The following is a 23,945-nucleotide window of genomic DNA, read 5'->3' as shown; positions in this document are numbered from 1 at the left end:
ATGGCATTCAAAACTCTGAAAAATTGAATCAATTTTTGAAGTTTGCACGGCCTCCAAGAGTAGAGTGGGCGGAATATCCCATCATACAATATATACCATGTAGATTTCGGTATACCTTGTCTCATTTTGAAACTGTTGACGAGTTTTATAAGCATTTATTCGTCCACAAAATTATTACAATCGCTGATGAACTCCAAATTTCACCGTAGAGAAGTTGTCTGGAAAGCGGTGGTAATATTTTCACTGATATCACTTGTATTCCTTTTTTATTGTACTAACATTACATATTAAGAACTCTTATTATGTATAATTAAACATTTTGAAAGGTAGGTAGGTATTAAGTTGAAAAAAACTGATCTGCTCAGCTAGATCATCAAAAAATCGTGTGCACATTAAAACAAAAATTTGTCTATTTTTTCATGTTTCATCATACAGAAAAAATATAAGATAAAATATCAGTTGTTGTGAAGATAGAAATTTGACATTTCAAACTTTGGAAATTTATCAAATTTGAATTAAGTACCTGCGTATGGTAACTTTGATATTAAGTAACAATATTCGTATTAGAATGTAGGTACTTGATGATTCCATACAATACACAAGTTCTTTAGAAATTATTTTTACTTTGGAAGGAAATTGTTGAATCACGTAGATATGTAAATGATTGAAAAGTAAATTCTCAAATTTCAAAATTTTAAATTTTTTCTTCTGAAATACACAGAATAACTACCTAAATATATTTAAAATTTATTTTCCTCGTTTTTTGAAAATTCAGAAATGAAGAATTCGTGACAGGTGTTGAAACAGTTTTGTAAAAAAAAAATGTTACTTAACTATAGCAAAGTAAACTTCATTTCCAGAAATTTGGGCTCAATAATTTTGTTTTCAAATTTATTCGTTTAGTTCAATACCTATATACCTAGGTACTTATAGCATACGTAAGCTAATCCAGAAGCATATGCAATAAATGCAAGAACACCAGCAGAAAATACTAATACAAAAGCACATGCACAAAATACAAGAAGACCAGCAGAAACTAATAATTGAACAGCACGTGAATTCGCAAGGAAAACAGCAACACGACCCGATGGTCCACAAACTGTTTCACCTTTCATGAATTTCTTGAGGTTTTTAATAAAAAAACCATGATTGTCAGTTTCGTGATTTTTACCATGGAATATAACTTCACTAAGAAATTCGTCGCAGATGCCTTTCTCTCTTAACAAATTCTTCATTATGTTATACATTGCCTGCAAAAAAAAGTGAGAAATAATCGGTTGTATTGCGTTGATATGTGATATAGAATTAATGAGATATAGATGAATTAAGGGAATTGAAATGTAGAATGACTTTTTGTAGGTAGGTAAAATGTATATGAAATCCATTTTAGTTTATTTTCTTTTTTGCATAAAAGGTACCTCGTATCTGGTATCTTGAAAAATAATGATCGCAGGTAGGTAGTGCTACCTACACCAAAGAAACGTAATCCTGAGCGTGGCGCTTTTTTTGAGACGGTACTTCAAATTTTTAGTACCTACACACAATTATCATCAAAATTAACGATGGTAGCAAAAAAGAGAAAAAAACTTTGGGATATTTTTGGATCCTTGGAAACCTTTAATGAAACGTATTTTTAAATTCTCCAAACTAATTCCCTTCAAGAATGAAAAAAAAAATAAACAAATTTTCTACAGTTTAATTCGCTCTTTCTTCATCCCAGGTCACAGTAATAGTGGAGTGGCAAATGAAAAAAAAACTGCATTTGATGAAAGAAGCGTGAATTTTGGTATGATGAATTTTTGAACCAAAATGAAGTTTTTAAGACCGGGAGCCACTCGAACTCCCCCCTCCTTCGAGGGGGGTGGGGCTTACAATTTTTAAAATTTTCCCGTGGATAGAGTTTCAATCAGAAATTCAATATTATGGTATCTGCTGTTAGATATTGATCAGAACTTTCTATTTTCACCATTGAAACCATCGTCCCCCCTCTCCCCCTTGCGTGGGGCTCAGCCCCCCAAATTGTGGATCTGGAAGACGTTGAAACTCGGAAATGTAATTACGTGAAAATATACTAAGTAAAGTGTACAAATGATTTTGGTGGTTCATTTTTTGGCTCCCTCCCCCCTCTGCCCCCTGTGGCACCTCAAAACTTGAAAAACGCGCAAAATTGCCACTTTAATGCCAAAACGTGGTGGAAACGGTGAGCTAAATGCTAATTCTTCTTGAAACTGGTAAGACTCATTTATTGAAAGCAGTACGTAACTCGAAAAATGATGACTCCCCCCTTTACGCGCCCCCATCAACCCCTAATTGCAAAAAATACTCTACTGGTCAAAATTCTATCAGAATTGAAATATTACGCCAGTTACTGTTCAATATTGATCGGTATGTTCCTCTAAAAGTGTCGGAATCATCGTATACCTCCCACCCCCTCAAGGGGGCAGACCCCTAAAATGTGGAGTCGATGAAAAACCCACTTATGGAACTGAAATTCTGTAAATATGTACTTCTCTGGTCATGGGAATATATATAATGGTCCATTTCATCGATTACATTCCTCACCCCGCCCCCGCCCCTCCCCCTTTATATACCATTATACAAAATTTCATCAAAAAGTAACCCCTCCTGCTTTGTGGCGCGCTCCATAGAAAAGTTACAGAAGTCGTTGTACACTTAATGGATAGAGAATTTCATCAGCTTTCCAACGGTATGTTTGTGATCATTGTGAGAAGAAAACAAGCGAACCTGTGCCCAATAAAGGGAATGAAGGTTTGGGTTGTTGGTCCATGCGAAACCAATTTTTGAATTTTCCATCTCCTACTTTGTGTCGCGCTTCACAGGAACGTTACATTACAGAAGTTGTTTTATACTCGATCGATAGAAAATTTTATCAGCTTTCCAACGGTATGTTTGTTAGATGAAAACGAGCAAACCTGTGGCCAATAAAGTGAATGAAGGTTGGGGTGCTCGGTTCACTTGAAAGCAATTTTTGAATTTTCAATCTCCTACTTTGTGTCGCGCTACAGAGGAACGTTACATTACAGCCTCAACCTTCATTCACATTATTGGCCACAGGATTGCTTGTTTTTATATAACAAACATACTGTTGGAAAGCTGATAAAATTCTCTATCGATCGAGTATAAAACAACTTCTGTAATGTAACGTTCCTCTGAAGCACTACACAAAGTACTCTCTAAATATAAATCAGTCGTTTCCTACTGAAATTCAGTAATGTTTCACTGATTCATAAGAGGCAAAATTGGATTACTAGTGAATCAGTAAAACATTACTGCTGAAATTCAGTAAAATTCTTTACTTTTGAATCAGTTAAAAAAATACTGAAAGAACAGTGATTTTTTTACTGATTCAATAGTTGTTTAATTACTGAAATTTTGGTAGATGTAGTTTCACTATGCTAAATCAGTAAGAATACAGTCACGTTATTTTTGGCAAATTACGAGAAAAGCAGGCTCATGAGAAAAAAAGTAAAGTGTTCAAAAAAGCAAAACTAATCATGCGTGTGACGCGCGTGTTTTATTTTGCGTTTGTTGAACACTTTACTTGTTTTCTCATAAGCCTACTTTCCTCATGAATGACGTGCCACTTTTTACTATTTAGCGAGCTATTTGATATAATAACAAAAGCCATAAAAATTACAAAAAGCAAAATAAAGATGAATTAGAATCAATACACCACATTACGCGTATGTTACACCTAGGTACTAGTTCTAATTCACCATTAACTATCACTTCATCGTTATTTTTATAGTTCGTTATTGTACCAACCTGAAAACAGCTACATGTCACATATACTGGGAAGGTACATCATCCATCGAACGCAAACACCCAATGAAAGATCAAATTTATACATTTATTCAACAATTAATTGCAAAAACTCATTTAACTAGATCACAAATTATCCACATGTTTACAACATTCAATGCAACTTTCGCCATTTTGCATAACTGTTATCAATTCAATTTACCGATTTGATGGTTGGTGTGTAATTACTGATTCAATGGTTGATTTTTACTGATGACCCAGTGACTTCTACAAGTATTACTGATTAAACAGTATATAATTTTTATTTACTATTTGAATTAGCAGTGTTCTACTGGTATTATTCAATAAAACTGTGACAGTAACTGTTTAATCAGTATTTTGTTTCAAAAGACTACTGATTAGCCCACAGTGATATTCTAATGACCAATAAATCAGTAAAATGAATTCAGATTTTACTGATCTATTCGTAATTATGAACAGAATTTACAAATTTTTCAGTCATCTCAATATTTTTCACCCTTTACTCATGCAATCAGTGAAATTTCCACTGATTCATATTTAGAGAGAGGAGATAGAAAATTCAAAAATCGGTTTCGCATGGACTGACAACCCAAACGTTCATTTGCTTTAATGGACGCAGGTTCGCAGGGGTGCGGTGATCCCCCTACGTCAATGAGTAGCGCCCCCTCATTTTTTCAAAATTCGAACCTCATTTTTTCCTATTTCTGGGCTCAATAATTACATTTTTTTTAAATTACAAAAATGTACATAATTATTATCAACAATTTTGAGTTTTTATTGCACAAAAAAATCTCTGTATCGCCACATTCGCCACACACTCAAGTACTTGACAGTGATACATGACATTTTAGTCACACTTGCTGTAATGAGTTGTTCTGTAGAGCGAGCACCTTCAGCAAAGAAAATATTATTAAAAATCCGATTCGTTCTACAATGTTGGATAAATGGCTCTCAGAGATTATGATCTTGGCTTCCAAAAGCGACATGTTTAATGAAATATCCAATGATGAGATAATTGAAATGTCTGCAGGATCATCGAGTGGGAACAGTCGAATATTGTAAAGAAAATGATTTTTGATTTCAACTTTATCAGTTTATTTTCATTTTTTCTAGTATAATTAATTATGTTAATACATAACTGATTTTAGTGATTTTTGAACTGTTATTCAAAAAATAAATATTTTTAGTTTCATTTTTCGAATTAATCGATGTTTAGGAAATACTAGGATTATTTTGATCACCGGGGGGGGGGGGGGGGGCAATTCCAATTTAGGAGGTGATTCAAATTTAGAAGGGGACTATTTACAACACTATATCTATGCGGTGATGGTTTTTTCCCTTTCTTAGAAATGTTGGAAACCCCTGCAGGTTCGCTTGTTTTCATCTCACAATGATCACAAACATACCGCTGGAAAGCTGATGAACTTCTCTATCGATCGAGTATAAAACAACTTCTGTAATGTAACGTTCCTCTGTAGCGCGACACAAAGTAGGAGATTGAAAATTCAAAAATTGCTTTCAAGTGAACCGAGCACCCCAACCTTCATTCACTTTATTGGCCACAGGTTTGCTCGTTTTCATCTAACAAACATACCGTTGGAAAGCTGATAAAATTTTCTATCGATCGAGTATAAAACAACTTCTGTAATGTAACGTTCCTGTGAAGCGCGACACAAAGTAGGAGATGGAAAATTCAAAAATTGGTTTCGCATGGACCAACAACCCAAACCTTCATTCCCTTTATTGGGCACAGGTTCGCTTGTTTTCTTCTCACAATGATCACAAACATACCGTTGGAAAGCTGATGAAATTCTCTATCCATTAAGTGTACAACGACTTCTGTAACTTTTCTATGGAGCGCGCCACAAAGCAGGAGGGGTTACTTTTTGATGAAATTTTGTATAATGGTATATAAAGGGGGAGGGGCGGGGGCGGGGTGAGGAATGTAATCGATGAAATGGACCATTATATATATTCCCATGACCAGAGAAGTACATATTTACAGAATTTCAGTTCCATAAGTGGGTTTTTCATCGACTCCACATTTTAGGGGTCTGCCCCCTTGAGGGGGTGGGAGGTATACGATGATTCCGACACTTTTAGAGGAACATACCGATCAATATTGAACAGTAACTGGCGTAATATTTCAATTCTGATAGAATTTTGACCAGTAGAGTATTTTTTGCAATTAGGGGTTGATGGGGGCGCGTAAAGGGGGGAGTCATCATTTTTCGAGTTACGTACTGCTTTCAATAAATGAGTCTTACCAGTTTCAAGAAGAATTAGCATTTAGCTCACCGTTTCCACCACGTTTTGGCATTAAAGTGGCAATTTTGCGCGTTTTTCAAGTTTTGAGGTGCCACAGGGGGCAGAGGGGGGAGGGAGCCAAAAAATGAACCACCAAAATCATTTGTACACTTTACTTAGTATATTTTCACGTAATTACATTTCCGAGTTTCAACGTCTTCCAGATCCACAATTTGGGGGGCTGAGCCCCACGCAAGGGGGAGAGGGGGGACGATGGTTTCAATGGTGAAAATAGAAAGTTCTGATCAATATCTAACAGCAGATACCATAATATTGAATTTCTGATTGAAACTCTATCCACGGGAAAATTTTAAAAATTGTAAGCCCCACCCCCCTCGAAGGAGGGGGGAGTTCGAGTGGCTCCCGGTCTTAAAAACTTCATTTTGGTTCAAAAATTCATCATACCAAAATTCACGCTTCTTTCATCAAATGCAGTTTTCTCCTGTATTTCAGCTGTTTGCCACTCCACTATAAGTACGTCAGTAGATAATGTATTGGTACCTAATGCAGTATTCGCATACGAGCTCAAGGAGCAGCAAATATTATTTAAGAAAGTAAAAGTAAAACTTACTGCATCTCTTACGTTGCCAACACCACAGCACTGATAATTGTTTTCGTTCAGTTGTCCTTCGTTAAATGCGTAATTTCGAATAATGAACATACTCGTATCTGGACATTCTGTACAATACACCAAAAAATTTAATGTATGTATTCGGATTATGTAGTAGGTAGGTAGAGGTACTAGGTACATTAAAACATAGATTTAGGGTGGATCACTAAATAAATTTTTCGCAGGTTGTAAATCGTTGCTTTTTAGGGAAAATTCATGCGATGAAAATAATTTTCTTCTCAAAAATTTCGCATCAACTAATCAATAATCATTCCAATTAAAACATGCGGAAATATTTTTTGTAAAATACACTGGTGCTAATTTTTTGACCATTATTGACAATTTTAAAAAATCGAAAAAATTCCATAAGTTTTTGGCTATTTTTATGCTAGGTTGACACATCATGACACCTCGCCTTATCTTGGGAAAGAGACGTAGGTATTGTGCGTGGGTCAATTATCTCGAGTAGGTAGGTTAGGTTAGGTTGACAAAAAAAAAAAAGGTAGGTAGGTACGTACTTTTGATTTGGTATTAGGTATAAAAAACAAATACCGGGTGACCGAAAAATAGTTGAAGTAAAAAATCAGTATTTTCGTTTCAAAGAGTAATAAGCACAGTGAGAAGTTCGAAGGGTTGCATACATGCAGTACGTTTAGGAGCTCCACACGCGACGTCTTCGTTTCCTCCGAAGCAAGGCTTGTTTTTGGAACGCAGGGCTGCCAACTTGAAAACGTGAAATTTTAACGAATTTCGGGAAATTTTAAAATGATGAAATATTTCAAAAGTAGTCCATGGAGCTGGTAGAGGTTGGCGAAAGAAACAAAAAACCTCATATAAACTTTTTGCCTAACATGAAATTTGAAGGGGCAATGATTCGGATTTCAGTGTTCAAATTATTGAGTAAATTATTGTCTCGTCATAAATTTTAAAACCAGTGCAATTTTTAAAGATGGTTGGTGTTTGAACAGTAATGGACCAAGGGTGACATAGCAATTTAAATTTTTTGGATAAGTTGATTAGGGAATTTTTGACAAGCATTTCTGTACCGGAACTACTTTTCGGTCACCCGGTACCTAATTCAAAAATTTTATTAATGAAATGCAGTGATACAATCTTGAAAACCGCCCTTTTGCTCGACCCAATTTTTAATGTTTTTCTCGGAAGTCAAAATCATGATTTGTTACTGAGATACCTTTCTTACATAAATGTATCACTATTTTTAATCAGAAAAGCTTTTAATTAACAATACAAACGTAGGTATTGATTATGTGGGCTTGACAACGAAGAAAATTATAAAAAAATCGAGACGGATACAGAATTCGAAGAAGCTTTGTAATCTAACCTGAATGTTGCAGGCTTGTTAACCGGTTTTTAACCATTAACCGTGACCGCAAATTAACCGGTAAATTAACCGAAAAAAAAATTAACCGTAACCAAAAAACCTTTTTGTTTTGAAATATCACTAACCATAACCGTAACCGTAACCGTTTTCTGAGATCAAAATAAACCGTAACCATAACCTTAACCGAAAAATGTTTAGAAAAAAACCGGTTACAAAATTTTAAAATTAATTTCTTTTTATCTGAGTTTTTTTCAATGTGATTTGTAGTGATTTGAAATTTTAATCAAAAAAATGATCAAAAGATTAAAAATATTACCAATTTTCCAATTTTTTCAAACTTCAAAATTTCAAACTCCGAAACAATTTTTGGAAATTTTCAAATTTTCAACTGTAATTTTAACCATTAACCGAAATTTTAAGCTCAACTGGAAAAATTACCACCAAAAACTGTAACCTTAACCTTAACCATTAACCGAAAAAAATGGTCATCAATAACCGTAACTTGAACCTTAACCGTAACTTTGAAAAATGAATAACCTTAACCGTAACCTTTAACCAAAATTTTGAATTTCTTGTTTAATTTTTAACCGTAACCTTAACCGGAAATATTTTTTTTTCGGTTAACAAGCCTGGAATGTTGAGCCTGTGTCCGCCCCAGATTTTTTTTACAATATATTTTTTCCAAAACAGATGAAGCAGGGGCTGATTTTTTTTTCAAAAATGCTTACTTTTTGAGAACTCATATACCTAAGCCAGTCTTCAAGAGCAACTACCTCGGGAACCCAAATAATTTTTTTTGAGTGACTTTCAATTCAAAATGAATTGGTTTTCATTGAATTTGTTCAAAATCCTCCAACATTATTTCTTTTCGCGATCCACTTTAATAAACTAGGCCGTCTAAATTCAGAAATCAAATGTATGTACCTACCTATCGGCATTGATTTTTTACGTATACAGATAGCCCGTTCAAATGGATCCAAACATAACAGTTAAATAGTTGTGCATCCGACTACTAGACATCGCTGCGATGTCCATTGGTACTTTTTCACCATTCTGAACGTAACATTTCTTTTAAACGTTCTCTTTTTAGCGTTTCCATCATTAGGAATTACAACAATAGCAACATGCATCCGAGAATACTGAATACACATACATGTGCATCCAGGGTAGTTTTTTTATTTAAATGGAATTCTTACGGTCTGGAACTGTTAGAGAGGGCATGAGGGGGGTGTAGACTGTAGTATTGTTTGGTGTGGTTAAGAACTTGTTCCATCCCTCTCTTCAGTTTTCACTTTTTTTGTATTATACTTCGTAATGATTTTTAATGTAGCCTCTCTAAAAAGAATTGGAATGAGAAATAACATTTGCTGACTGGCGTAAGAAAAGAATACCACTTTTGCCAAATAAAATGACAATTTTTTACAGAAAATGAAAAAAATATGACAATTTTGCCTACATACTCGTACATATGTGAGGGCGCATACGGAAAGGGACAATTCGACCAAAAAAAAAAAAAAAAAAAGTTCTCTGAAATTGTTGTAGGAACTCTATAAAGGGTTCCTACAACAATTTCAGAGAACTTTTTTTTTTTTTTTTTTTGGTCATAAGGACCCTTTCCGTATGCGCCCTCACATATTATGTAGGTGTTCTTTGATTTGAAGAAATGTTAATTTTCTGTTTTCAATTTTTGGATTTCATTTTGGAAAAGACTGAAAAGAGAGATGAATGTAGATACCTGAGCGAAGTAAAAAGTAAAAAAAATGATATACTTAGGTATGTCAGAAATTTGTGGGTTTCAAAATTAGAATGTGAATGAAGTTTTTTTTTTTTTTTAGAAATTTCAATAGAGAAAAAAGTAAACAGGCAAGCAATCGAAAATTCGTGTTTTGAGTATAAAAAAAATGTTTTGTTTGAGAATATTACATTGTTTTCACTTCAAGAGTTTTGATCTTGAATCTTTTAAAAAGTTCTTTGAAAAAATAAAATAAACAGGCCCGAGCGAAGCGAGGGACGAAAGCTTTTGAAAATTTGTATTTTAAGAAGTAAAAAAACGTATATTTTATCCAAAAACTTCATATTCTCGAAATTTAAAATTTTTTAAACTTGAATGATGGAATTTTAGAAATTTTAATTTTGAATATACATATTACGAATAAGAAAAGCAACGTGACCGAGCGAAGTAGAGACAGAAGCTTTTAAAAATTTATATAATTTCAGCAGTTTTGCCTACTTCAACAATAGGTATTTCTGACCAACCAAATTTTCCTTAATTTTCTAATTATCAAATTCAGAATTTTTAAATTGACAATTTTTTTTTAATTTAGTCATTTTTTAAACTTTTTTCTCAACGTTTGACAATTTTTCAAAATTTAGGGCAAACCTTTGTCAAAATCATAAAATTTGGTTTTTGATATAAATTTTTCAAATTTTTTGAAAAATTTTTACTAAGGTGGTAAATTTTATAATATGTACCTGCCGATTTTTGTATTGTCAATAATTCTTCATTTTTTTTGAAATATTTCACCCAAACATTAAACTTGCGTGTTATGATGGAAACGTGATCAATTTTTGAAAAATTGCCTACCTTTTGCCTAATTTTTGAGTGGGAAATCCAGTATTCAATAATACCAAATAAATTTTTGAACTACTTACACTCGCATTTGGTACTTGTCAAGTATCCACTTGACTATCGACACACCACAATTACCAACATTGGTGGGATCAGTAACCCAGTTAAAAGCCATATTTTTGTCCAGCAAATTTTATACGTAGGTATGCTGACTGAAAATTTGGAAAATTCGAATTTCCAAAATGCCGCTGGAGCCAAAGCGGTTTGAAAGCACCGCTAGTCGTCTCAACAGTTAACAATTAGGGTACAGTGTGAATTTCAGCTTTCCTTCTTCATACTGTTAAAATCTATAGAAATTTTGAATTTCAAAAATCTGCTTGGATTTCTGAACTGCTCAAATGCCTCGAACCCACTTCCAGTCGTTTTGAAGTCGTAAGTAAGGTACCTCCTATAAACTAAATTCAGTTTTCTAGGTTAATTTGGAAAAATTATTATGTTGTAATTTTTTCATTTTCAGTCCAACGATTTTCAAAAATTCACCAAAAATTGAAAAATGCACTTCAGCTCCTGTAATTTTTGGTGATGATATTTTTGCATGTTCTGCAGAGCTACCTTCGTCTGGTCCAAAAAATCTTCTGTCATTTTCTCACTCGAGATGATGTACATAGACAATTAGACATACTTCTCTTGTTTTTCTATACACCAAAACTTCATTAAAAATCAATCCATATTTGACTGTACAAAAACGTAGTTATATATTCACATGAATGATACATAATGTATGAACATGTACTATGTACCTAGAGAGGTACTAAGATAAAACTAAAAATGAATAAACAAAAACATCAGAATATACACGATACCAAAAAAAAAAAAACGTCAACAGTTTCAACAAAAATTGCATTTTTAAATAAAAAAATCAAAAAAAGTACAAAATAAGCTAAAACACTATACAATGTGAAGTACATAGATACATATAATCGAAAAGTAGGTAAATTAAAAAAAAAAGAAGTCATATCAGAGAGACAATGAAAACCTACGGGTTCAATGAAATTTGAAGCTTCAAAGATTTGAGGAGAACAAGAAAAGCCTATTGGCCCAATAAAACTGAACCATCATCTACCTAATTTTGAGCTGCAAATTTGTCAAAAATATTCAAAAACGTTTTTGTTGAAATATTTGGACTTCTTGCAAAATTTAATTTTGTTTTCATAGCTCACATGGAAGGTATCCTTTCTGAAAATATCCAATAAAGGGCATTGCTTTTTTACTGCTGAAAGATGAGATCACAAACCAAAATATCAAGTACATATTTATGCACAAGTAAATTGAACCATAAAATCAATGAAAAAGGCATGACAAAAATTTACGATCCAAATTCTCCAAAAATTGCCAAAAAAATTATAGTCTAAATATTTTGAATTTCTTGTGCATTTTTAATCCATTTTGATCGGCCACACATCCATGACGATATAAATATAATTTCCCTCTATTTTCCCATTTTTTGAAATTAAAATAAAATTACAAAAAAATATGTACCTATTAATACACATTTTCTCAATTTTGATTTTTTTAAAGGCAAAAAGTAAGGGAAAAAATGAAGAAATCGCAATTACTGACTTTAAAATATTGGTACCTATAAAAAATGACCTGATAAAACTGCTCAAAATCTCAAAAAATTTTCATCTTTTTTGTTCAAATTTTCACAAATTGTTCAAAATTTTCAATTTATTTATTTTATTAGCCTTATCAATGGCATTTTGTTTTTTAGTGGCATCAAAAATTTTTATGCGTAGTGCGAGGTCCAAGATTGCCAAACGATGCTTTGTACAATCATCAGACCCCAGCCATGACATAATCGTTTCATCTTTTTTGATAATGGTCAAAATTTTCTCTCTCAATTTTTTTTTATGGGATAATGAAACGAATTTTTGTTGAAAAATATCTATCACGTGATTAAAAACGTAGGTGTATATTTCTGCTGGATATAATAGTCCAACAAAAGTACCATCTTCGTTTTTAGTGCATGTGATATTATCAAACGTTTTTTCAAAAATGAGTTGGTTATAAGGTGTCTCTTCTGGAAAACTAGCAACCAGATTGCTCAAACATGTTTTACAATCCACTTTATTAACAACTGATCTAATTACAGCTCCTGCAAAGTAACTCATTGAACATTTTTCTAACGTTATGTTTTCAACTGGAACACTAGAAACATTGACACCCCTCTCCCCTGCTTCAAGATTCTCTATCCTTTCCACCAACTCAATTGCACTCGTAACATCCACATCCATGTTCTCTGTTTCAAAATCGCCTGTTTCTTCCACCCCACCACCTTCACTCTCCATTACATTTTCGTTATCGTCATTCAGAACCACATTTTCTATGCTGCTCACCTCTCCCCCTGCATCTGCGATTACATTTTCATTATTGTCATTCACAACCACATTTTCCATACTGCCTACCTTTCCTCCTTCACCATCATTTGCAGCAGCTGCATCATTATTATTTATAACCACATTTTCCACTCCTTCCACCACCTCGCCACTCACACTTTCTGAAACTTTCTTCACCCAATCAAAATCTATAAACTTCTCACCGTCAGACTCGCAGTTTCCATTTGTTTTGAAGTCGTTGTACATAAACCACGTATATTCACTTCGAAAAGAAGTTCGAAGTGTGCGAGCTGTGGGATTACGATTATAACCACCATTCTGACGAAAAATGGAAAAAAGATTTTCTAATGCATCTTGATTTAATTTATTGGTGCACAAATATTTAATATTTTGGTGTGTGACCTCATCTTTGAGCAGTAATAAAACTGCTCTTATGGTCTGAATCAGGCCTGTGAAACAAGGTGGTTGATACGGAGTTTTTTTTTCATCAGAATGCAAAATTTTTTTTAATTTTTTAAAATAAATGACACCAGATCTCAATGTGCGCTTAGCTTTTCCTGTTTTTCTCAATGGTCGACGATAGGGATTTTTATCCAAAGGGTGCCGACTGTTTAAAGAATCAAAAAGATTATTAACAAATCTTACAAATTCTGCCGTATTTTTTGCAGATGAGCTTTTCAGCTCACCTGATTCGTGACAAACCTTAATTACAGATGAAACACTGTGACTCAATGTTTGCACTGCTCTTTTTACACTCATTTTTTGAAATGGTCCTGGTGCCACATGACTATCACTTAATTTTGTAAGTGCATTTGATTTACCATTACGCTTATTGATATTATAAGCCTGCCTAATATCGGACCAACGGATAAATCCCTTATCATTTACATAACTTCCATTAAGAAGATTGTTTCTTAGGTTCTTAATGAGGTGAGGAACGTCATAAAGAGCATAAATCTTCTTATCATCCACACTAAAATATGGTTTTCTTACAGTAACGCCTAATAACTTGAAGGCCCCTTGATTATTTGTGCCTTGGTCACATACGACACCTTTTACTATGAGACCAGCTGCAAATAATTTTTTAATAGCTGCGGTAACAATATTCCTCAACATGTCTTTATTCACGCATTTTCCTGAAAGAAAATATCCAATTGGAATTTTCCAACTTTCATAAATACCTCTCACCATCAGAACCAAGAAAAATTTTGAATTTCAAAAATTTGCTAAAGGCTCCAGAACTGCTCAAAGTGGCTCGAACTTGCTTCCAGTCGGTTCTATGAGTCATAAGTAAGGTATACCTAAAGTCATTTTCAGCTTTCTAGGTTAATTTGGTGAACTTTCGTCATTTTTTCATTTTCAGCCCTTTGATTTTCATAAATTCACCAAAAATTGAAAAATACATCACTTCTGTACATGCAATTTTCGATGCGGGTATTTTTGCATGTTCTTTAGACCTAGCTGTGTCCGGTCCAAAAATTTTTCATCAGTTCCTGAGTCGGAATGTACCTCTCTTGTAGGACTTGATTGTTAACATAAGTGTTATCAAGTACTTATTTGATATGCATCTTGGTTTGATGCAATGAAATAGGCATATTCTAATTGAGTTATATTATCTCCATTCGAAATCTTTCACATATGTACCTCTACCTACCAGAATTGATTTTTTACGTAAAAAACCAACGGTACCTATTACAAATCGGGGTACTTATTTTCTGGTTAAACAATGATATGAAACAGTTCGTCTGCCTTTTGTACATATATTTTTTCCACCTCTGGAGATCAATGTTCTTTTTCTTTAGCATTTACACCCTCATCACCTACCCGCGTCATGCATTGTATTCAATGGTCTGTTCTATTCATTCACATATTTCTTGTCATCTCGCTACACTTAAACGCAACTCCGTAGTCACCACTACAGAGAATAATTTTACACATTCGCACACTCACACAAATACACTTTCTCAAAAGCGCCATCTTTCGCACTAGATATGAAGTATGCTGCATCCGAAGAGTGTTCTGTCGGATGCAGCGACTGTAGCGCGGCAATGTGGTCGGATGCATAAGGGCTGTTCGTTTTAGAACCATTACATGGACTATCTGTATACGTAAAAAATCAATGCCTATCGGAAAATTATTCCATTCACATTCCATCCCAACCCCAAACCCAAGCGAATGAATGATATTTCTACAATAGTAGGTAGATAAGTAACTATGTAAATGCAAGCTTACGGAGAACGTTTGGCTGTAACTTTTCATTATCTTTGGAAATTTTTGCCATCTTCTTCTGATTACAACCATCATCATCAGAACTCGTATCATATTTTCCAGAACTTATGCAACCATCATCGGAGTGATCATCTGTTGGAATAATTTTCAGCAATCACGCTTCGTTTACCAGTAAAAAAGCAACATAGGTACCTTTGCATACAGGCTAGCTATTTTTACGAATAGGTAACTATACAATATGTATCAATATGATTACAATTTTACTACAATATTCTTGACCTTCGTCCTCACCTTGAATGATGCAATCAAAACCTAGTGTAGTACTGCCTCTTGTGATTTCAACTCTGAAATTCGGGTTTATTTTATATTCAAAAGATTCACTATCAGCGCCAGTCTCATTGCCAATGGGTTCCTTGTAATCTTCAACCTTTACATAATGATTGGTGTTAAACCTGGCCAAAATTCTGAAGAAAAAAATGACAAATTCAAGTGGGATGAATGATGCAATTCGACACTCGCATTGCACATAATACATACGAGTAAGTAGGCATCCGGTTATACTCACTTTTCATTTGGAAGAGATTTGCTAAAAATAAGATCACTCTTGTCTACTTTTTTTTCGAAACCGCAAACTGAGTCTGCATTTTCCTTTTCTTTGGGCATTTTCTTTTCTACATGCTCCAGTAATTTCGTTTCAACTGGTGAGGAAATATCTAGTAATTCACAAGTGACGAGTTAGTTTTATCAATTGTAACGTAAGTACATGTTTATAAAAAATGCACAATATTATATTTTATCACAAGTCTTGGTAATATCTGTAGGTACTACTTACTTTTAGTAGCAAATTGTGTCGCAGACGAGGAGAAACGGTGGTCAAGAGTAGATTTGAAATTACTGGCTACCATTTGTTTTGAGCTAATAGTTCTCCAAAAAGTGCTGTACAGTCGTTGTTTCGCCATTTCAGGCTGGATATTTTGTTTCAATTTTGATAAAATCGAGTCGGAGCACAGCCTAAAGCAGGATCTCATACCACTATTCATTTTGAACGCGTTGTTGCAACCAATTGATTAAGAAAAAAAATGATAATTTAAATATGGTTAGGTAATTTAAGAGGAAAAAAGAAAAACCACTCAATTTTAATTAAATCAAACTAGTACCCATAAAATGATACAAGAACGAAACCACCAAGCGCACGTGGACTACTTTTAGATGTTAACAAACTGTGATCTGTCCAGTCTAACGGTCCAACGAAAGAAATCACTCGTGAAACAGGTGTGAGTGCGACGTCACAAAATCGGGGGTTCTCATCTGGTTACACCACGTGGTGCTCTAGGTGTGATTCGGTTTCGAGGGTTGAGACGTGCGTGGCGGGGAGTGGTATTGTTTGCAGATGGAAAGATAGGGAAAAGAATGCCTAAAATCCTCAAGACCAAACAGTAGAGACTATTGTATTTGAAAAAAAGATCGAGAAGGTCGAGGGGTAGAAAACATTATTCTTTATCTCCAGTACCTAATGTCTAAAGTACTACTATGTACTAATGTACTTACCTACAGCGTGCAACGATCCATCTATTGATCCCATTGTTAAAGTACTGTACCAACTTTGGCTAAAGTAATTATAAACAGGAATGGCGGTGCCAGTCAGTGAAAATTGATATTGAATTGAACTACATATAAGTATAGGTACCTAGACCTACTTCATGAAGATTTGACAAGAATTTGTACTCGTGATTTTATTTCTTGTTGCGACATCCCCCAATGGAAAGGAAATTGACAACTGTATACAAAATAGGTTTCGTGATTTCAGTTTTAAAAGCAGACGACGTTGTTTTAGGTTGATAAAATCAATGTTGAAAGAGTGCGGGAAAACTTGAAAAATGCATCTAAAAGCATTAAATTTTTTAAGTTTTCATGACCTTCAAATTACGAGATCTCAAATTGATTTTTGCAGCTTGCAAGGTCTCTAAACCATGAAAAATCAAATCATTTTTGGAACTCGCAATTGCATGGCTTCCAAACCATGAAAACTCGAATAAATTTAGTTTGCATGGGCTCCATAATATGAAAAATTAAATCTATATTTGGAGTTTGCATCGGCCCCAAATTATAAAATTTCAAATTAATTTTTGGAGCTCGCATGCCATCCAAAATAAAAACGAATAAATTCTTACAGCTTGTATGACCCTCAAACTAAGAAAAATTGAATTCAATTTCAATTTTCGAAGCTTGCATAGGTACCCTTAAAACTGCATGAAAAATCGAATCAATTTTATGAAGTTTGCACGGCCTTTGAGAGGCGAGTGGGCGGAATATCTCATCATCTACCTATTCAGATTTTGGTACCATATCATTATCTTCATTTTCGAACTGTTGGTGAGTTTCATAAGCGTTTATTCGTCCAAGAAATGCTTACACTCGAATTTCATCCAAAGCACCATACAATTCATTTTTCACTTTGCTCAAAGGTTACAGTAATGACCACTTTGAATTCATTTTTGGTACTGGTATTTCAATGCTGGCGATATTTTCACTGAAATTGGTATTACCTATGATGAAAATGTTGATGGAATCGTGGAATAAATAGATATGTATGTAAGGAAAGACTCTTTCCGTGAAGCGTCAGCTATCATAATAGTTTGTAGGTAGAGGTACATACTTATTTACCGACATTGACTAGTTTCCCCTTAGATTTAAAATTATGATATAGGCAAATTTGATTTAGATAAAGTATGACGTATAATATTGATTTGATTCGATTATGTATTACCTATGAATCTTGAGATCTCTGATCTTTCTCCAAATTTTTGAATTAGCTTGATTTTTGAGCTTTCACCTATTTTTGTATTTTCCTTTTAGAAGTTCATCGGATTTAAGTTGAAGATGAGAATTTAGAATTATTGAATTTTTGAGTTATTTTTGAATCATATTACCTTTTTGAGACTATGTCCCGCCCCTTGGTTTATTTTTCCTTTTCTAATTAACAATTCGTTAATTACAAATATAAATAAGAAGTATTTTTATTTTCGGATGATGAAAAACAAAGTATTCAATAACATACGAGTACCTATGTGTTGAGTCACAAAATTTTAATTTATCCTAAAAGTCGTTCCCCAATCTCCAGTCTCGTTCTCATTCTTCATCCTACTTCCTATTTACGTTTACCTATTTTCTTATGTACCTATTCATCCTGACACAAACTTGATCCGAAAACTATCTACTCTCTACTAAATTATAGCCTCCAAAATCTGTAACAATTCCATAATATGCAGAAAATTAAAACATAGTTCAGTAATCTCCTCGGATAAGTATTAAATTCTTCCTGTGAGACAGCCCACGTTGTTTCATCGCTCACGAACTTCTTCAGGTTGTTTATAAAGTAACTATGATTATCGGTTTCATGAATTTTACCATGGAATATAACTTCAGACAGAAATTCGTCGCAGATGCCTTTTTCTTTCAACAAATTCTTCATTATGTTATACAAAGCCTGCAAAAAAAAAAAAAAAAAAGCGAAATAATCGGATGTATCACGTTCATACGTGATCTACAAAGAATAACATACACAAGGGAAGGGAATTGAAATGTACCTTAAATCAAAATTCAGAATTCAAATTTTACCTAGGTAGAAGAATTCATTCTTTTTGAAGTACATAGGTCAGTAGGTACATATTTGAGTAAACGTTACTGCTGATCAACTTTCTATGATAATTCTTGTTGAATATTACACAACAATTATTATTAAACTTACCGCATCTCTTACGTTACCAACACCACAGCACTGATAATTGTTTTCGTTCAGCTGTCCTTTGTTAAATGCGTAATTTCGAATAATGAACATACTCGTATCTGGGCATTCTGTACAATTCACCATAATATTTATGAATGTACATATTTAGATATGTAGTAAGTAAGTACATACATTAAAACATAGATTTAGGGTGGATCACTAAGTATAAAAAAATATTCGCAGGATTTTGATTAAATTTAGTGGAGACCTTCATTTTGAGTTGAAAGTCACTCAGGAAAACCTTTAGAGTGCATTTGTGGAAGGGAGATGAGCCTTCACAGAGGAAGCATTTTCAAAAAAATCGTGAATTTTCAAGTTACGCCACTGCCATCGAAATTCAAGACCACTTTTGGGTTCTGTTGAGCAGTTGAGGATATTCCCGGGTAAGATTGGTGAAATACCCCTATCCTCAGATTTTTGAAACTTTGATTGAACATTATTGGATACCTCTATAAAAGAAATTTCCCCCATTCACCCCCCCCCCCAATTGGCCGCCATGGCGAAAAAACTTGTTTTTTTTTGAAGAAAAAATCCTAGTTCGACGAGTTTTGAATGAAAAACTTGATTGGACATTATTGGATACCTTTGAAAAAGAAGTCGGACAAAAAAAAATTCCCCCATCCTCCCCTCTCTTGACCACAACGAAAAAAACCTTTTTTTCTTTTTCTGAGTTTTGAATGAAAAATTTTGATTCTACCTAAAATACATAGAAGAGACACGAGTCTCACCGCGTGAATTTCTTTATTTTTTGGTCGCTCAGAGGAGAGATATTGACCAAAAAAAATATTGAATTCGCTATATCTTCAAATCTGATTCTGGCACACAATTTTTTTTCTCCCTAAAAATACGTTTAAATGAGTAGGTACCTAAGTATTATAAATTTGGAATTTTTTTCAATTTTTTTCCATGTAAGTCATCGTTGAAACTTGAAAAATTCAAAAAACCCTCAATAATGTGTTTCTTTGGGTCATGAGATCGTCAAAAAAAGCGCTACTTCCGGTTATGTAGTTCTGAAATTTTCACGCAGGACTCTAAAAGTAGCAGAAGATGAAAAAACTCTTTGACAACCTCATTTTGGGCCTATGTGCACCCCCTCATAATTTGGGGGCAAAATAAGATTGGCAATATGGGTATCGTCATCATACGAATTGAAGTCTCTGAACACGATTACGAGGCTAGATTTACAGTTGGACTTGGATACCCCTAAGGGTTACATTTGGGGAGGGAGTTCCCTTGCAATTGAGTTTTTCGTGAAAAATTCTTCAATACACCTAATAAAAAAACAACGGACCTTTGCATGCAGGCTATCTATTAAGTTATGTTTACGAATAATGCATATGGTATGCTACAATATTATTATTACAGTTTTACTACCTATGTACAATATTTTTGACCTTCATCCTCACCTTGAATGTGATTTTCATTAGTACCATTTTGAGTAAGAATGCATTCAAAACCAAGGGTAGTATTATTCTTTCTTTGGATTTCAACTCTGAAGTTCGGGTTTATTTTATATTTGAAAGGTTCGCCGTCAGTCTCATTGTTAATGGGTTCCTTGTGGTCTTCAACCTTTACATAATGATTGGTGTTAAATGTGACCAAAATTCTGAAAAAAAACCCAACAAATTCGAGTGAAATTTCAACAAAAAATACCTAGATAGGTACTAGGTAGATGGGTATAAATAAATGATGCAATTCGATACCCGCATTGCACATAATAAGTAGGCACAAGTTATACTCACTTTTGATTGGGAAGAGATTTGCTAAAAATAAGATCACTCTTATCTACTTTTTTTTCGAAACCGCAAACTTTAGAGTCTGTTTTTTGCTCTCCTTGGGGTTGGGCGATTTCTTGTTCTGTGTGCTCCAATAATTTCTTTTCAATTGGTGAGAAAATATCTAGTAAGTCACTAGTCACCAGTTAGTTAATTTATCAACGTAACGAATATAATGCTTATGTAAAATAATATGCATAATATTTTATCATAATTATGGTCTTGGTATTTATGTAGGTATGTACCTATAACTTACTTTCAGTAGAAAATTGTGCCGAGGACGAGGAGAAACTGCGGTCAAGAATAGATTTGAAATTGTTAACTAACATTGGTTTCGGGCTAATAGTTCTCCAAAAAGTGTTGTACAGTCGTTTCGCCATTTCCGGCTGAGTATTTTGTTTCAAATTTGATAAAATCGAGCTGGAGCACAGCTTAAAGCAGTGTCTTATATTACCATTCATTTTGAATGCTTTATGTTGCAACCAATCGATTAAGAAAAAAATTATACTTAACGCATATAAATATAGGTAATTTAAAGGGGAAAAATATAAACCACTCGAGTTTCACATGAAATACGCGTATACGCGAGCACGAAAACACCGTTCACAGGGAAGATTTTAATGTTAACTGATCATCTGTTCGGGTCCAGAATAACTCATGAAACACGCGCGAATGTGACGTCACAAAATCGGAGGTTCTCATCTTTCCTTTTTCTATTTTCTTTCACCACGAAGGTTTAAGGTATTGATATGCAGTCTATGCAGAAGGGAAAGACACGGGGAAAAGTCTAAAATCATCGGGATAAAACAATAGTGAGATCATTCATACCTACATTCTGAAGTTGCTCCTAGCGTTAGAATATTAGATAGAAAATAAGGCAATAATTGTACGAGTCGGTAATAGGTACTTGTAATTGCGTCATCCTCCAAAGGAAAGGAAATTGATAACTATACCTATACTAAATAGCATTTGTGATATCAGTTTTAAAAACAGGTAATGTTATTTTAGGTTCAAAATTCATACCGCGATTGATGTTGAAAAAATAGGAAAAAAAACTTCTTGAAAAATGCATCAAAAAACGTTGAATTTTTAAAGTTTGCATAGCTTTCAAATTACGTGATTTCAAACTGATTTTTGTAGCTTAAGTACATGGCCTCTAAACTATGAAAACTCAAATCAATTATTGGTGTTTGTATTGGTCTTTATAATTATCTACCCATTACAAAATTTCAAATTGATTTTTACAGCTTGCATAGTCCCTAAACTATAATGAAAAATCGAATCATTTTTTTTGGAGTTCGCAATTATTTACCTACATACATGAGCTCCAAGCTACAAAATTTCAAGTAGACTTTAGAAGCTAACGTGGCCTCCAAATTATGATAAGTATTTCAAATTATTTACTAGAATACACAGGGTCTCCATACTATAAGAAGCAAATTAATTTTTGGAGCTTGCATGACCCTCAAACTACGAAAAATTGAATCAATTTTCGAAGTTTCGTGCCCTCAAAACTATGAAAAATCGAATCAATTTTTGATGGTTTCCGGGCCTTCAAGAGTAGAGTGGGCGGAATATCCCATCATTCTATTTAGTTTTTGGTACCTATGTCTCGATTTTCAAACTGTTGACGAGTTTTATAAGCATATTATTTTATTCGTCCGCAAAATGATTACAAATTACAATCACTGATTAATGATATTGATATACCTATACTACTGCTGATGAAATCCAAATTTCACGGTAGAAAAGTAGGTAAGTAGTTGTTTTAATTGATGAAATGGAATTTTGCCTGTGCGGATCGCCATAAATACGTAATAATGATCTGAAATTGGCAATGATTACCAAAAACTTGGCACCAACTCTTTGAGAAATGATTATCTTTCGATATTTTGCCATACTTAGGTAAGAATTTCAATGCTTTCCATTCAGTGTCTGGAAAGCGGTAGCAGTATTTTCACTGATATCACTTGTATTCCTTTTTCATTGTACACTACATATCGAGAACTCTTATTACGTACATATAATTAAACGTTTTCAATTTGTTAGGTATCATAAATAGGTAAGTTGAAAAAAATTGATCTGCTCAACAGATCATCAAAAATTCATGCATCTACACATTAAAACAATAATTATTCTATTTTTTCATGCTAATTTATTACCTAGCAAAGTAAAATTCATTTCCAGAAATTTAAGCTCAATAATTTTTTTCAAAAATTAGTTACCTATCTATTCGTTTAGGTTCAATATGTAGGTATTTCATGCAAATAACATTTTAAAATTTCAGCAAATCATCAAAAAAAAAATCATGTGCGTAAAAAATTAGGTATACCTACTCAATTTTTCCTCATTTATGCACATTAGGGAGAAAAGAAAAATATAAGAAAAAAAGATTTTAAAGAAATTGTTGTAAGTACCTATGTACGAGTACATAATTTGACTTTCCATGCTTTGAATTCCACAGCTGAATTACTTATGATATTGACAATCTAGTGTACCTACTTGATGATACCACACATTACTTACATGATTTTAAACCCTTGTAGAGTATCTGTTCGCATAGCTATAGGGTAGTTAGATAATTATGTTAGGATTTGACCTAGAAAGCTGATATTTGGTTTATACCTATTTTCGATCTCCTGAGTCGATTGGAGACTGTTTCAAGCCGATCTGGAGCCGCCAGCAGATTTTCAGTTTCTCCAGTTTTTAAAAAAAAAACTCTGGTGAATAGGAAAAAAATGAAATTCAGCAATTATAAACTAGGATGCATCATTTTTGCGACCTTTTTGATCGATTTAGACACGTATTACCCAAATCTTCGTATACCGGTTAAAATCCAAAATTTTCTCCAGTAATTATTTATCTGTGAAAAAAAATCAAAAATCGTATTATTTGGTTTGTACCCTATTTTTGACCTGCTCAGCCGATTGGTCACGGTTTAGTAGGATTTCGGTTGAATCAGTTTTCGAAAAAACGCCATAAGGGTAAAATGAAATTCAGCATCCGTTATTCTCACAGGGTTTAGGTTCGATTCACACCTTGAGCAGAAAATTTGTTGATCAGAATATGAATTTCAATAACAAGGAAAGATGCAGGATTGTCTTTCAAACTGTCAAACATGAAGAA

The 23,945-nt window shown here is 33.7% G+C and overlaps 2 protein-coding genes across 4 annotated transcripts in view; both read right to left on the bottom strand.

Moving 5' to 3' along the window:
- Positions 1–249: 249 nt before the first annotated feature.
- LOC135842883 (uncharacterized) overlaps positions 250–23,945 on the bottom strand; it is a 31,159-nt gene continuing 7,463 nt past the window's right edge. Inside the window, exons 7-16 of one of the 3 annotated variants that reach the window (XM_065360559.1) lie at positions 21,076–23,928; positions 20,787–20,943; positions 20,451–20,650; positions 19,006–19,112; positions 16,090–18,744; positions 15,823–15,970; positions 15,549–15,721; positions 15,261–15,389; positions 6,683–6,789; positions 250–1,250 (exon numbers count right to left, since the gene is read on the bottom strand). Coding sequence is in view for 2 of the 3 variants with exons in the window: in XM_065360556.1 (XP_065216628.1) it covers positions 912–1,250; positions 6,683–6,789; positions 15,261–15,389; positions 15,549–15,721; positions 15,823–15,970; positions 16,090–16,297 (1,104 nt within the window). In the remaining variant the exon portion in view is untranslated. Of the gene's footprint in view, positions 1,251–6,682; positions 6,790–15,260; positions 15,390–15,548; positions 15,722–15,822; positions 15,971–16,089; positions 18,745–19,005; positions 19,113–20,450; positions 20,651–20,786; positions 20,944–21,075; positions 23,929–23,945 lie in introns of those variants that run through there. The other 2 variants (XM_065360558.1, XM_065360556.1) reach the window with 2 other exon arrangements.
- LOC135842882 (uncharacterized) lies at positions 11,017–15,243 on the bottom strand. The gene has a single exon (XM_065360555.1). It carries the CDS (start codon positions 14,217–14,219, stop codon positions 12,336–12,338), a length of 1,884 nt encoding a protein of 627 aa, XP_065216627.1. The 5' UTR covers positions 14,220–15,243; the 3' UTR covers positions 11,017–12,335.

Source organism: Planococcus citri, chromosome 4, assembly GCF_950023065.1.
Source record: "Planococcus citri chromosome 4, ihPlaCitr1.1, whole genome shotgun sequence".
In the NCBI taxonomy this organism is placed as follows: domain Eukaryota; kingdom Metazoa; phylum Arthropoda; class Insecta; order Hemiptera; family Pseudococcidae; genus Planococcus; species Planococcus citri.
The sequence above is the reverse complement of the archived record's forward strand: the minus strand, read 5'-3'. Positions and strand labels throughout refer to the sequence as shown.